Source organism: Chrysemys picta, chromosome 13, assembly GCF_011386835.1.
Source record: "Chrysemys picta bellii isolate R12L10 chromosome 13, ASM1138683v2, whole genome shotgun sequence".
NCBI lineage: Eukaryota > Metazoa > Chordata > Testudines > Emydidae > Chrysemys > Chrysemys picta.
Window position 1 is genome coordinate 17,103,305 of NC_088803.1, and position 12,916 is coordinate 17,116,220.

Consider the following 12,916-nt stretch of genomic DNA (forward strand, 5'->3'; position numbering starts at 1 on the left):
AGTCCCGGTCTCTGCCGATGGAGAGGTCACTGCTTCGAGATGAGGATTAAAGGTCAGTGTTAACAGTCTCAGGGTAAACCCTCAATCTCTGCCTCAGATTCAGCCCCAATCTGAAAGACACTCCTCTTTAGCAGTGTCCTCCCTTATTTGACCGAATAAGGACTCTATTACCTCATCATGATATTCGGCCAGGGAAACTGGTGAAAAATAAAGGAGATCTAACTATCCACACAGACACCAACGTATCTATCTCTTGGACAAGCCCCTTACACATCCATCTATTTCTCTATCTCTCTGTTGAACCCCTTATACATCACTCTACTTAGTTATTTCCTACAGAACTATATATCTCTATATTGAGCATCTTAAACAATCCCACTTTATATTCCTCTTGGTTTCTATTCTCTGCTCTCCCACAGCTTTCCTGTATAGCCTTGAGCTAGTCACCCTGGGCCAGATTTTTAAAGTTATTTAGGTGCCTAGTGGGATTTTCAAAAGCACCCAGCTGCCTGAAAACCATCTAAATCAATGAATTTTAATTGCCCAGATGATTCTGAAAATCCCACTAGGAGCCTAAATATCTTTAAAAAACTGGCTCTGGATGCTTTTCTGGAAAATCTGTTTTAGCCCAACACAGTTAATTGAGCTCAGTGCAGGGGTAACTGGGGAACTTCTTTGGTGTGTGTTGCAGAATAGGTCAGATAAGATAATCATAGAAGCATAGAATCGTAGGACTGGAAGGGCCCTCGACAGGTCATCTAGCCTAGTGTCCTCCACTTGTGGCAGGACTAAGTATTATCTAGACCATCCCTGACAGGTGTTTGTCTATCCTCCTCTTAAAGATCTCCAATGATGGAGATTCCAAAACTTCTCTAGGCAATTTATTCCAGTGCTTAACCACCCTGATAGTTAGGAAGTTTTTTCCAAATATCCAAACTAAACTGCCATTGCTGCAATTTAAGCCCATTGCTTCTTGTCCTATCCTCAGAGTTTAAGGGGAACAATTTCCCCGCCTCCTCCTTGCAACAATTTTTTGGTCCCTTTTGCCCTTTAAATAGATGAATCTCCAATTGAAAAAAAAATGGGAACAGGTGTGGATACATCATAAATTAACTGTGTTGCTGCTTTTTGGGTGAGGTTGTAGGGAATCTCTTTCCCTATACACTATGCAATGCCTGCGTGTGAAGCAGTTCCTCGCTGGAGAAAGGATATAAACTCTAATCAAAGTTTGCAATCTCAATTTTTAGGGAATCAAATGGATGGCAATCCACTGCGTTTAACTATATGATTATTCCTTTTTTCTCAATCACCAGCTACATCACACAGGCAATTGTGAAAGTGAAAACCTACATTCACCTCATGGAGGAAGCAGAAGGTGAAAATCAAACATCTATCACAGAATTCATCCTGCTGGGATTTGGGAATCTCCCTGAACTGCAATTTATTTTCTTCCTCCTTTTTCTGGGGATCTACATTGTCACCATGACTGTGAACACGCTCATTGTAGCACTAGTTGTGGTTGATCAGCACCTTCACACCCCTATGTATTTCTTCCTGGGGAATTTGTCCTGCCTGGAGATCTGTTGCACCTCAGCCATTCTGCCCAGGATGCTGGCCAGCCTCCTGACTGGGGACAGAACCATTTCTGTAACTGGCTGCATTGTGCAGTTTTACTGGTTTGGTTTCCTAGTGACTGCTGAGTGCTCTCTGCTAGCTGTGATGTCGTACGATCGATACTTAGCAATATGTAATCCACTGCACTATGTAATCCGTATGAATGGCAGGTTCTGTATGCAGTTAGTAGCCGGATCTTGGCTAAGTTCATTCATAATTCTTACCACGTTAATATCTTTTATGTCACAATTAGCCTTCTGTGGCCGTAATGAAATTGATCATTTTTTTTGTGATCTCACCCCAGTGATTAAACTCTCCTGCAGTAACACCAGTCTGGTTTCCCTGGTGACTCTCATATTCTCCTCCATAGACACTGTTCCCCCATTTCTATTGACCCTGATATCTTATGTTTGTATCATCTCCACCATCCTGAGGATCCCTTCCACCACCGGGAAGCAAAAGGCATTTTCCACCTGCTCCTCACACCTTATTGTGGTTACCCTTTTCTATGGGACACTAATAACTGTCTACATGTTACCAAACACCGGTGCCCTGAAAGCCCCAAACAAAGTGTTTTCTGTCTTTTACACGGTCTTGACACCCCTTATTAATCCCCTCATCTACAGCCTGAGAAACAAAGAGGTCAAGGAGGCCCTGAAGAGAGTGCTTCAGAAATGTAGGGTGTTCCCAGGCATTCAGAGAAATTGATAGAAATGGTAATAAATCAATGCACTAGTCAGAAAGGATCCATCTACATAGTCGAAGTTTTTATCAGTTAAAGCATCCTGCATTATAGGAAGAGGATACTGAGGATATTTTTAGAGTTGTATCTCCCATTCAGTTGTATTTATTTAGGTAAATAATGGCAGATCCTCAGCTAGTATACGTTTCGATAGATTCATTTATTTCAGTGCTGCAATGAGATTGGAACCAGACAATGATCTCCCCCAAATATGTTTTCAAAAATTCCATCCTGAACTCCAGTCATCTTGGCCAAAATGAAAAGCATAGTTAAATGTGTGGTGGGAAATCAAAACATTCTTTACTGTTATTCCCAGAGTTATTTCAGTCTCTCTTACCTTGGCTGGCAAGGGTTCTTCTATTCTATGAGAAACAGGAAGAGTGGGGAAAGTATATGACCCTAGTCTGAATAGGAGAAATGTTCAAAGATGGGGTAGAGAAATTAGGCCTCTAACCCTCATTCAAAATCAGTGGGATTTGGTTCCTACATTTCCTAAGTGATGGATGATTTTTATTCCACCTATGGAAAATTTCAAAACTTTTTTTTTAAATCAGGATATTTTCACAAAAACTGAAAACCTCAGCCTGAAAAATATTGGTTTTAAATGGGTTCTGGTTCTGATTATACATCCACAATGTGTAATCGCTTCAGAAATGCACTTTTCCTGCACAAAATCAACCAGTTAACCCAGGGGTTCTCAGACTTTTATACTGGTGACCCCTTTCACACAGCAAGTCTCTGAGTGCAACCCCCCCCCCATACATTAAAAACACTTTTTAATATATATATATTTAACACCATTATAAGCGGGGTTTGGGGTGGAGGCTGACAGCTCATGACCCTCCCATGTAATAACCACATGACCCCCCTGAGGGGTCCCGACTCCCAGTTTGAGAACCCCTGAGCTAACCAGTGACCAACCAGCCCTGTCAAAAGATGGTTATGTATTAAATTAAAATATTTGGGATTTTAAAATATTTTTTCTTTTATTTCTCATGTTTTTTATTTCTAAATAATATTCCCAAGTCTTTTTGCATTGCCAGAATCCTATTCCATTTGTGATATCCTGTGGTCTGTGTTTCTTGGATTCTCCATTCATCTTTGGAAAATACCCCAAATTGCTCTGATACCCTGGGTTTACAAGCCAGCGCTCTAATGCTTGAGCTACGGAGACATTGTGTGACACCACATATCTTACACAGTGCTCCAGCGGGTAAGGCATTGCACTTGAAATCAGAGCACCTGCCTTCTGTTATTTTTTCTTGCCTAAGATGGGGTCTTGGAAAAGCCATTGGCCTCTTTTTTCCCAACTCCCCTTTTGTCTGTTTCAATTGTAAATGTTATGGGGCAGGAACATTCTCTCCCCATATGAGTTTATGGATCACACAGCGCAATGGGGACCCCACCTCTATTTCAGTCCTTAAGGAATCACCATAGTCAAATAGCAGTAGTCCCTGTGCTTTTGGTGAGTTCTGCTGGTGTTGACCTGGATACTATTTAACAATGTAAAATGACTCCCCTTTCTATCTCAAAACTCCAACCCCACACTGAAAAAATGAAATGAATCAAATCTAAAAAATAAAAAACAAAAACCCTACCCTAAAGAGGATTTTTTTTTTACCTCCAAAGGGAGAAGAACCAGAGACTTCATTAAATCTACAAGGGACGTTGCTATTCCCCTGTTGATTTTATGTTGAAGTTTTCCAAATACAATGGTGATGGGCAGTAATCAGATAGATACTGAAATCAGAGAATTGTAGGACTGTAAAGGACCTTGAGAGGTCATCTAGTGCAGTCCCCTGAATTCATGGCAGGATTAGATATTACCTAGATGTAGTGAGCCTGACTGGCCTCCCTCCGAGCAAGAGAGCGAGGGACCATTACACGCCCCTTGGAGGGTAGCGCCTAGATTGCCCCACCCCCCCTCGCCGGAAGGATGGGGGTGAGGCTGGAAGTATAAAAGGCCAGCCCTGCAGCTCAGTTGGGAGAGAGCCTGTACCGGAGGAGGACGCTTGGCCTGTTCTCCAGAGGCCCCGAGAGGAACCTGCACCTGGCTGTTCCCAATCCCCAGACATGGATGATGACTGGCCTGGAGTACCTGCTGCAGTTTACCCGGAAGAGCCGGAAGAGGCCTGGAGGCTGCAGGTACCAAACCCCGGAGAGGCAGAAAGTAGCCCAGGGGCAGCCACGGAGCAGCCGGCTGCAGAGCCCGGCATGGCTCAGTCTGCGTCTTGTGTCTGGATCCCCGCTGATGCAGGGGCAGCCAATCCTGCCCCTGCCAGGGCCCTGGGCTGGGACGAGGTGGAGTAGGGTGGGCCCGCATCCCCCTACCATTCCACCCTGGGGGCTGACCCCTACACAGTGCAAGGAGGATCTAGCCCAGGACAGGAGCTCCCTTACCACTCACCTATAAAGACTGTTTGTTTTCTGGCAGCCTGAGCTCCACTCAGGCTAAAGCCAGCCCCTTAGAGACTGTGTGTTTGCTGGCTGCCTGGGCCCTGCCCAGGCCAAAGCCAGTCCTGTAAAGACTGTTAGTTTGCTGCCGGCCTGAGCTCCGCCCAGGCCAATGTCGGCCCTGATAAACTGGGTTTCAGGGCTGCCTACTTGAGCGACCTAAGCTAAAGCCTGGTCGGGACTGTTAATCGCGCAGCCCTATTGGGAGGCTCTTGCCGGTCTGACGGACTCTGGCCCTGACCTGACCGGATGAGCCTGACTGGCCTCCCTCCAACCAGGAGAGCGAGGGACCATTACATTAGACCATCCCGGACAGAGTCCAGTGGAGGGCAACAAAAATGATTAGTGGGCTGGAGCACATGAGTTATGAGGAGAGGCTGAGGGAACTGGGATTGTTTAGTCTGCAGAAGAGAAGAATGAGGGGGGATTTGATAGCTGCTTTCAACTACCTGAAAGGGGGTTCCAAAGAGGATGGATCTAGACTGTTCTCAGTGGTACCAGATGACAGAACAAGGAGTAATGGTCTCAAGTTGCAGTGCGGGAGGTTTAGATTGGATATTAGGGGAAAAAATTCACTAGGAGAGTGGTGAAGTTACCTAGGGAGGTGGTGGAATCTCCTTCCTTAGAGGTTTTTAAGGTCAGGCTTGACAAAGCCCTGGCTGGAATGATTTAGTTGGGAATTGGTCCTGCTTTGAGCAGGGGGTTGGACTAGATGACCTCCTGAGGTCCCTTCCAACCCTGATATTCTATGATTCTATGATATTTGTCTAACCTTTCAAATCTTTGAAAGGTAATAGACAACGTCTCTCAGTCTGTGTGGTCCAGCAGCCAGGGTAATACACTTTGACTGAGGACGCCTGGGGGCTATTCCCAGATATGTGAATGCCTGCTTCATGACCATTTGGGACTCATTTTCCTTCTCTCTGCCTCAGTTTCCTCATCAGTCAAACAGGGATAATGCTATCAGTCCTCCTGTGTAATGTGCTTTGAGATCAACACATGGCGAATGATCTGGTAGAGCTAGATATCATTATTAAAAGCATGGAAATGTATTTCCCATTCTCTTGGGCTCTTGGCACACATACACTATATGTGGGGAAAGGGAGGTTTCCTTTGGGATTTGAATGTCAGTGGCATCAGCTTTGGTGTGACACTGTTTTAACAAACACCACCATGTTAATTCCCTTGGGAAGTTAACTCTCAGTGCTCACTGGCAGCAGAGCCCACGGGAGATCCCGGCAGCTGGAAGGGTCAGGGGATGGCTGCTTTCCCTGATATACCCTGCAAGGATCCAGAGCAGGAGTCAGACAAGGGTTTGAGTGATGCAAACAATCATGATGAGCAGCAGAAGAGAGAGACCAACCCCAACAGCAACATATAGGTTTCTACATAGGTACTGAGAGGACAAGACTGTGAGGCCAGACCTGGTCACCATCGAAGGGGAAATTGCTGCTTTATGATGAGGATTAAAGATCAGGGTTAAAAGTCTCAGGGCACAATCTCATTCTCTTCCTCAGACACAGCCCTTAATGCGAAAGACACACTCTTGGACAGTGTCCTCACTCCCTGGAAGTTTTACCTGAATAAGGACTTTAGAATCTGAACGTGATGTATCGCCAGGGAAACTGATGAAACATAAAGGAGCTCTATCTATCTACATACATCTACTTTCCTATTTCTTTATCAAGCCCCTTACACAACCATCAATATAGATAACATTTTCCTAAACATTCACATTTTATTTAAAACTCTTGTATAAACCAGTTAGGACCAAAACATGGCCTAGGGTTATGCCCTAAATTATCTCTAGCTTGCCTCTGAATTGTCTCACTTCACTTTTCTCATATTTTATCAAGCCTCACTTGACAATTGTCAAGCATATTTTTAGGAAAGGGATGTTTTGGGCCTACTTATATTTCAACACATTTCTCTGGAACATAAGTAATTGTCATTTTTATAGGCTACAGTGTACATTAGAAATGCATTGGATAGAGACTGGAAATCCTTACCAATTTGGAAATAGTGGCACTTGTGAGACAAATTTTGCCTAGCTATTTATTGCTCCATCTTAGTTTTGAAGAGGAAGGATACTCTGATGTTTACAACACTAGCCTGTCATTAGGGAGACTTGGTTTCTATTCTCTGCTCTACCACAGCCTTTCTTTATAGCCTTGTGCAAATCATTCTGGGCCAGATTGTAAAAGGTATATAGTTGCCTAGATGGATTTTAAAACCATTTAGGTGCTTGACACTTATTTAAATCAATTAGTTTTAATTACCTTGAAAATTTAACCAGGTGCCTAAATACATTTAAAAATCTGGCCATTAGACCTTTTCTTGAAATTACGTTTTAGCCAAACACAATTTATTGAGCTCAGTGCTGTGGTAACTGAGGAAATTCTATGGTGTGTGTTGTAGAGGAGGTCAGACCATATGATCAAATAGTCCCTTCTGGCCATTAAATCTATAAATCTATAACTGAATAAATGTGGGGACAGGGGTAGAAGAAAGATATATTTACCGTGTTGCTGCTCTTGGGTAGGCTGGTAGGGAACCTCTATCCCAATATCCTCTGCAACACCTGGGAGTGAAGCAGTTCCTTAGCTGAGTCAAGAGCTTGCAATCTCAATTTTTATGGAATGAAATGGATGGAAATTGACCAAGTTTAATAGTACAGCAAACTCCCTAAATGAGTATTGCTTTTTCTCAGTCACCAGGTACATCACACAGAGAACGGTGGAAATTGAAACCTTCATGCACCTCATGGAGAAAAGAGAAGAGGACAACCAAACATCTATCACACAATTCATCCTGATGGGATTTGAGAATCTCCCTGAATGGTGGATTCTTTTCTTCCTCCTGTTTCTAGTGATCTACTTAGGGGTGGCCTATGCTACAGACCTATATCGGTATAACTATGTCACTCGGGGCCACACCCCTTCTCCCACTAGAGCATTGTTTCCCAAATTTTTGGCTGAAATGGTTTCTGATGAAAATGTGGCATTTTCCATGAAAAGCAGTTTTTGATGGACAATCTTCAACACATTATCTTTAACACATTATCAGACCTAAAATAACATACCCTAAAATGCTTTATAAAAACTATATATTATAAAGTTGCACAAAGAAAGGGATAAATAAGTAATAACTTTGGATGTTACCAATTTCACTCAACTATCGCTAATACAACAGATCAATTGGTACTGGACTTGTCCGTTTAGAGAAGAAGTGATCATAACACCATAACAAAGCACTCCCTGAATCCCCCATTCCACTTAGGCTTATCTGGTGGTGAGGGAAAAATTCCTTCCCAGGCCCCCCAGAAAGGAGTGTCTAGTACAATGCTCATAGCAGGTCCTGACCAAAACCTGATATTTTGCCACATCAAGGGGAGGGAGGGTGGGTGCTGTTCCACCTGCTCCGGGGAAAAGGGGATTGTGCATGTATTTATATAAATTTTGTTTCCTTGTGTGCTTATATTTTATATAAAACCAATAAACATGCCATTAAAAAAATCTCACACATTCACACCCAAGCTACCCAATTTCTCCACTCTTCCTAGTTCTCATTGCAATAGGAGAACCCCTGGCAGCCAGTGTTAGAGACACTGAAATAACATTGGGGATAAAAGTCAATTCAGCTGTGGCAATTTACACCAGCTCAGGCACTGCCCTTATTCATCTAAATAAATACAACTGAAAGGGAGAGGCAACACTAAAAAGTCCTCAGTATCTTCTTTCTATAATTCAGGATGTTTGGACTGACTAGAACTTAGATTGTTCCTTTCTAACCAGAAAATTCATTTATTACCATATAAATCAACCTCTCCAAATGCCTGACATTTCTGCAGAGCTCTCCTCAGGGCTTCCTTTACCTCTTTTTTTCTCTGGCTGATGATGAGGGGATTGATCAGAGCATCAAGACAGTGTAAAGGACAGAAAACACTTTGTTTGAGACTGCACCTCTGTAGCAATTTAATGAAGACTCTCTAAGCCGATGGGAGAGAGTTCTTCTGTCAGCTTAGTTAACCCATCTCCCAGAGAGGTGGTAGCTCTAGTGCAATGGTTTTCAAACTCTTTTTCTGGGGACCCAGTTGAAGAAAATTGCTGATGCCCATTACCCAACAGAGCTGGGGATGAGGGTTCAGGGTGCGGGAGGGGGCTCTGAGCTGGAGCAGGAGGTTAGGGTGCGGGAGGGGGTTAGGGCTCAGGGCTGGGGGTGCAGGTTCTGGGGTGGGGCTGGGGATGAAGGGTTTGGGGTGCAGGAGGGGCTCCAGGTTTGGGGCAGGCTCAGGGCTGGGCAGGGGGTTGGGGTGCGGGAGAGTGTCAGGGCTCTGGGCTGGGGATGAGGGGATTGGGTCACGGGGTTGAGGCATGGACTTACCTCTGGCAGCTCCCAGTCAGTGGCGCAGCCAGGGTGCACCGGGGACTACGCTGCGCCCCAGAAGCGGCCAGCAGCGGGTCTGGCTCCTAGGCAAACTGCCTCAGATTCCTTTTGTAAAGCTTCTGATTCCACAGCAAAATAGAGACAATGGATTTCAGGAAGGCAGATTTTGGGAAGCTCAGAGAGCTGATAGGTAAGGTCCCATGGGAATCAAGACTGAGGGGAAAAACAACTGAGGAGAGTTGGCAGTTTTTCAAAGGGACACTATTAAGGGCCCAAAAGCAAGCTATTCCGCTGGTTAGGAAAGATAGAAAATGTGGCAAAAGACCACCTTGGCTTAACCACGAGATCTTGCACGATCTAAAAAATAAAAAGGAGTCATATAAAAAATGGAAACTAGGACAGATTACAAAGGATGAATATAGGCAAACAACACAGGAATGCAGGGGCAAGATTAGAAAGGCAAAGGCACAAAATGAGCTCAAACTAGCTACGGGAATAAAAGGAAACAAGAAGACTTTTTATCAATACATTAGAAGCAAGAGGAAGACCAAAGACAGGGTAGGCCCACTGCTTAGTGAAGAGGGAGAAACAGTAACAGGAAACTTGGAAATGGCAGAGATGCTTAATGACTTCTTTGTTTCGGTCTTCACCGAGAAGTCTGAAGCAATGCCTAACATAGTGAATGCTAATGGGAAGGGGGTAGGTTTAGCGGATAAAATAAAAAAAGAACAAGTTAAAAATCACTTAGAAAAGTTAGATGCCTGCAAGTCACCCGGGCCTGATGAAATGCATCCTAGAATACTCAAGGAGCTAATAGAGGAGGTATCTGAGCCTCTAGCTATTATCTTTGGAAAGTCATGGGAGACGGGAGAGATTCCAGAAGACTGGAAAAGGGCAAATATAAAAAGGGAAATAAAAACAACCCAGGTAACTACAGACCAGTTAGTTTAACTTCTGTGCCAGGGAAGATAATGGAGCAAGTAATTAAGGAAATCATCTGCAAACACTTGGAAGGTGGTAAGGTGATAGGGAACAGCCAGCATGGATTTGTGAAGAACAAATCATGTCAAACCAATCTGATAGCTTTCTTTCATAGAATAACGAGCCTTGTGGATAAGGGTGAAGCGGTGGATGTGGTATACCTAGACTTTAGTAAGGCATTTGATACGGTCTCGCATGATATTCTTATCGATAAACTAGGCAAATACAAATTAGATGGGGCTACTATAAGGTGGGTGCATAACTGGCTGGATAACCGTAGTCAGAGAGTTGTTATTAATGGTTCCCAATCCTGCTGGAAAGGCGTAACGAGTGGGGTTCCGCAGGGGTCTGTTTTGGGACCGGCTCTGTTCAATATCTTCATCAACGACTTAGATATTGGCATAGAAAGTACGCTTATTAAGTTTGCGGATGATACCAAACTGGGAGGGATTGCAACTACTTTGGAGGACAGGGTCATAATTCAAAATGATCTGGACAAATTGGAGAAATGGTCTGAGTTAAACAGGATGAAGTTTAACAAAGACAAATGCAAAGTGCTCCACTTAGGAAGGAAAAATCAATTTCACACATACAGAATGGGAAAAGACTGTCTAGGAAGGAGTACGGCAGAAAGGGATCTAGGGGTTATAGTGGACCACAAGCTAAATATGAGTCAACAGTGTGATGCTGTTGCAAAAAAAGCAAACATGATTCTGGGATGCATTAACAGGTGTGTTGTGAGCAAGACACGAGAAGTCATTCTTCCGCTCTACTCTGCTCTGGTTAGGCCTCAGCTGGAGTATTGTGTCCAGTTCTGGGCAACGCATTTTAAAAAAGATGTGGAGAAATTGGAAAGGGTCCAAAGAAGAGCAACAAGAATGATTAAAGGTCTTGAGAACATGACCTATGAAGGAAGGCTGAAAGAACTGGGTTTGTTTAGTTTGGAGAAGAGAAGACTGAGAGGGGACATGATAGCAGTTTTCAGGTATCTAAAAGGGTGTCATGAGGAGGAGGGAGAGAACTTGTTCACCTTAGCCTCTAAGGATAGAACCAGAAACAATGGGTTTAAACTGCAGCAAGGGAGGTCTAGGTTGGACATTAGGAAAAAGTTCCTAACTGTCAGGGTGGTTAAACACTGGAACAAATTGCCTAGGGAGGTTGTGGAATCTCCGTCTCTGGAGATATTTAAGAGTAGGTTAGATAAATGTCTATCAGGGACGGTCTAGACAGTATTTGGTCCTGCCATGCGGGCAGGGGACTGGACTCGATGACCTCTCGAGGTCCCTTCCAGTCCTATAATCTATGATTCTATGATAAAGGCAAGTGCTTGAGAAACTTGGGTATTACCCTGAAAATTAAGGTAGTCTTCTAGACTAGGAGTTTCAAAGCACAGTATAGTTAAGAAGGTGGCAGGTTGCATAGATTTGTGAATTTCAAGGCCACAAGGGACAATTATTATCATCTAGTCTGATATCCTGTATAACTAGGCTCGGCAGATTTCAATTTGTTTAATATATATTTTGATGGATAATATCAATTTGTAAACATTTTTATCAATTTAAATTTTCACAGTAGTGGGAAATTTATGGGGGGGTCCAGACAATAATTATGTAATGACAGTGGACACTGAGATTCAAAAAGTTTAAGCTTTATAACCCTTAAAACACAAATTTGTCAACGTCGCACATCAAAATATATAACAGAACTACCTTTAAACCAAACTCTAATGAGTTCTCAAGCAGCATTTTTCTTACTTTGCCTAGCTGTAAATTTCTATTAACAATCAAAACATTTTTTTTATTGATTTGTGCAGGGCTGGCTCTAACTTTTTTGCCGCCCCAGGCAAAAAAGAGGGGGCTGCCCACCCCCGCGAGCGCCGCGCCACCATACCCCCGCTCCAGCACCGCCGAAATCCCCCCGTCCGAGCACCACGCTGCCCAAAGCCCCGCTCCCTGAGTGCCGAGCCGCCCGAAGCCCCACCCCCTCCAAGGGCCGCGCCCCCCCTCCGAGTGTCGTGCCAAGCCCCCGCCCCCCCCAGTGCCACGCCAAGCCCCTGCCCCCATCCGGGCGCCGCGCTGCACCAGCCCCTGCCCTCCCTCCGAGCGCCAAGCCCCCGCCCCCCCCGAGCGCCGTGCCGCTGGAAGCCCCACCACCCCGAGCACCGCAACGCGGAAACAAAAAAAAAGCCCTCCAGCACTGCCCCGATGAACCAATAAATAAATAAATAAATAAAACCCCGAGCGCCGCCCTGCCCCAAGGTGCTGCCCCAAGCACGTGCTTGGTAGGCTGGTGTCTGGAGCCGGCCCTGGATTTGTGTGTTGTATGGTGAAATCGACATTTACTGAAAAAAAGCTAATTATGCAGCATTCATTACAATACTTTTTATACACATTAAGGTGGGACTCTAATAAGTTCTCAAGCAGCATTTTTCTAACTTCTACTGTGTCTAAAAATCTATTGTCAATGGAAATATTTTCCCATCAGTTTGTGTGTGTACATTGAAATAGCTGTTCGCCGACATTTACTGACAAAAAACCTAATGCTTCCAAGCATATGTATAACATGTGCCAAAGAACCCCATCAGATGATTCCTGCATAACTTGTATGTGAGATATAGCATATAGCATTTCAGTTTAAAACAAGCAGCCAAATTAGGACTCAAATGACCTGGATTTTACCCCAGCTCAGCCACTCAACTGTTGTGTGATCTTGGGTATATTGTTTCCTCTCTTTTCTTCC

The 12,916-nt window shown here is 44.2% G+C and overlaps 2 protein-coding genes across 3 annotated transcripts in view; one reads left to right on the top strand and one right to left on the bottom strand.

The window, feature by feature from the left end:
• LOC135975263 (uncharacterized) overlaps positions 1-12,916 on the bottom strand; it is a 443,768-nt gene that overhangs the window by 402,263 nt on the left and 28,589 nt on the right. The gene's annotated exons all lie outside the window — the stretch shown is intronic.
• LOC122174144 (olfactory receptor 11A1-like) lies at positions 1,360-2,322 on the top strand. Its single transcript, XM_042854988.2, has one exon. It carries the CDS (start codon positions 1,360-1,362, stop codon positions 2,320-2,322), a length of 963 nt encoding a protein of 320 aa, XP_042710922.2.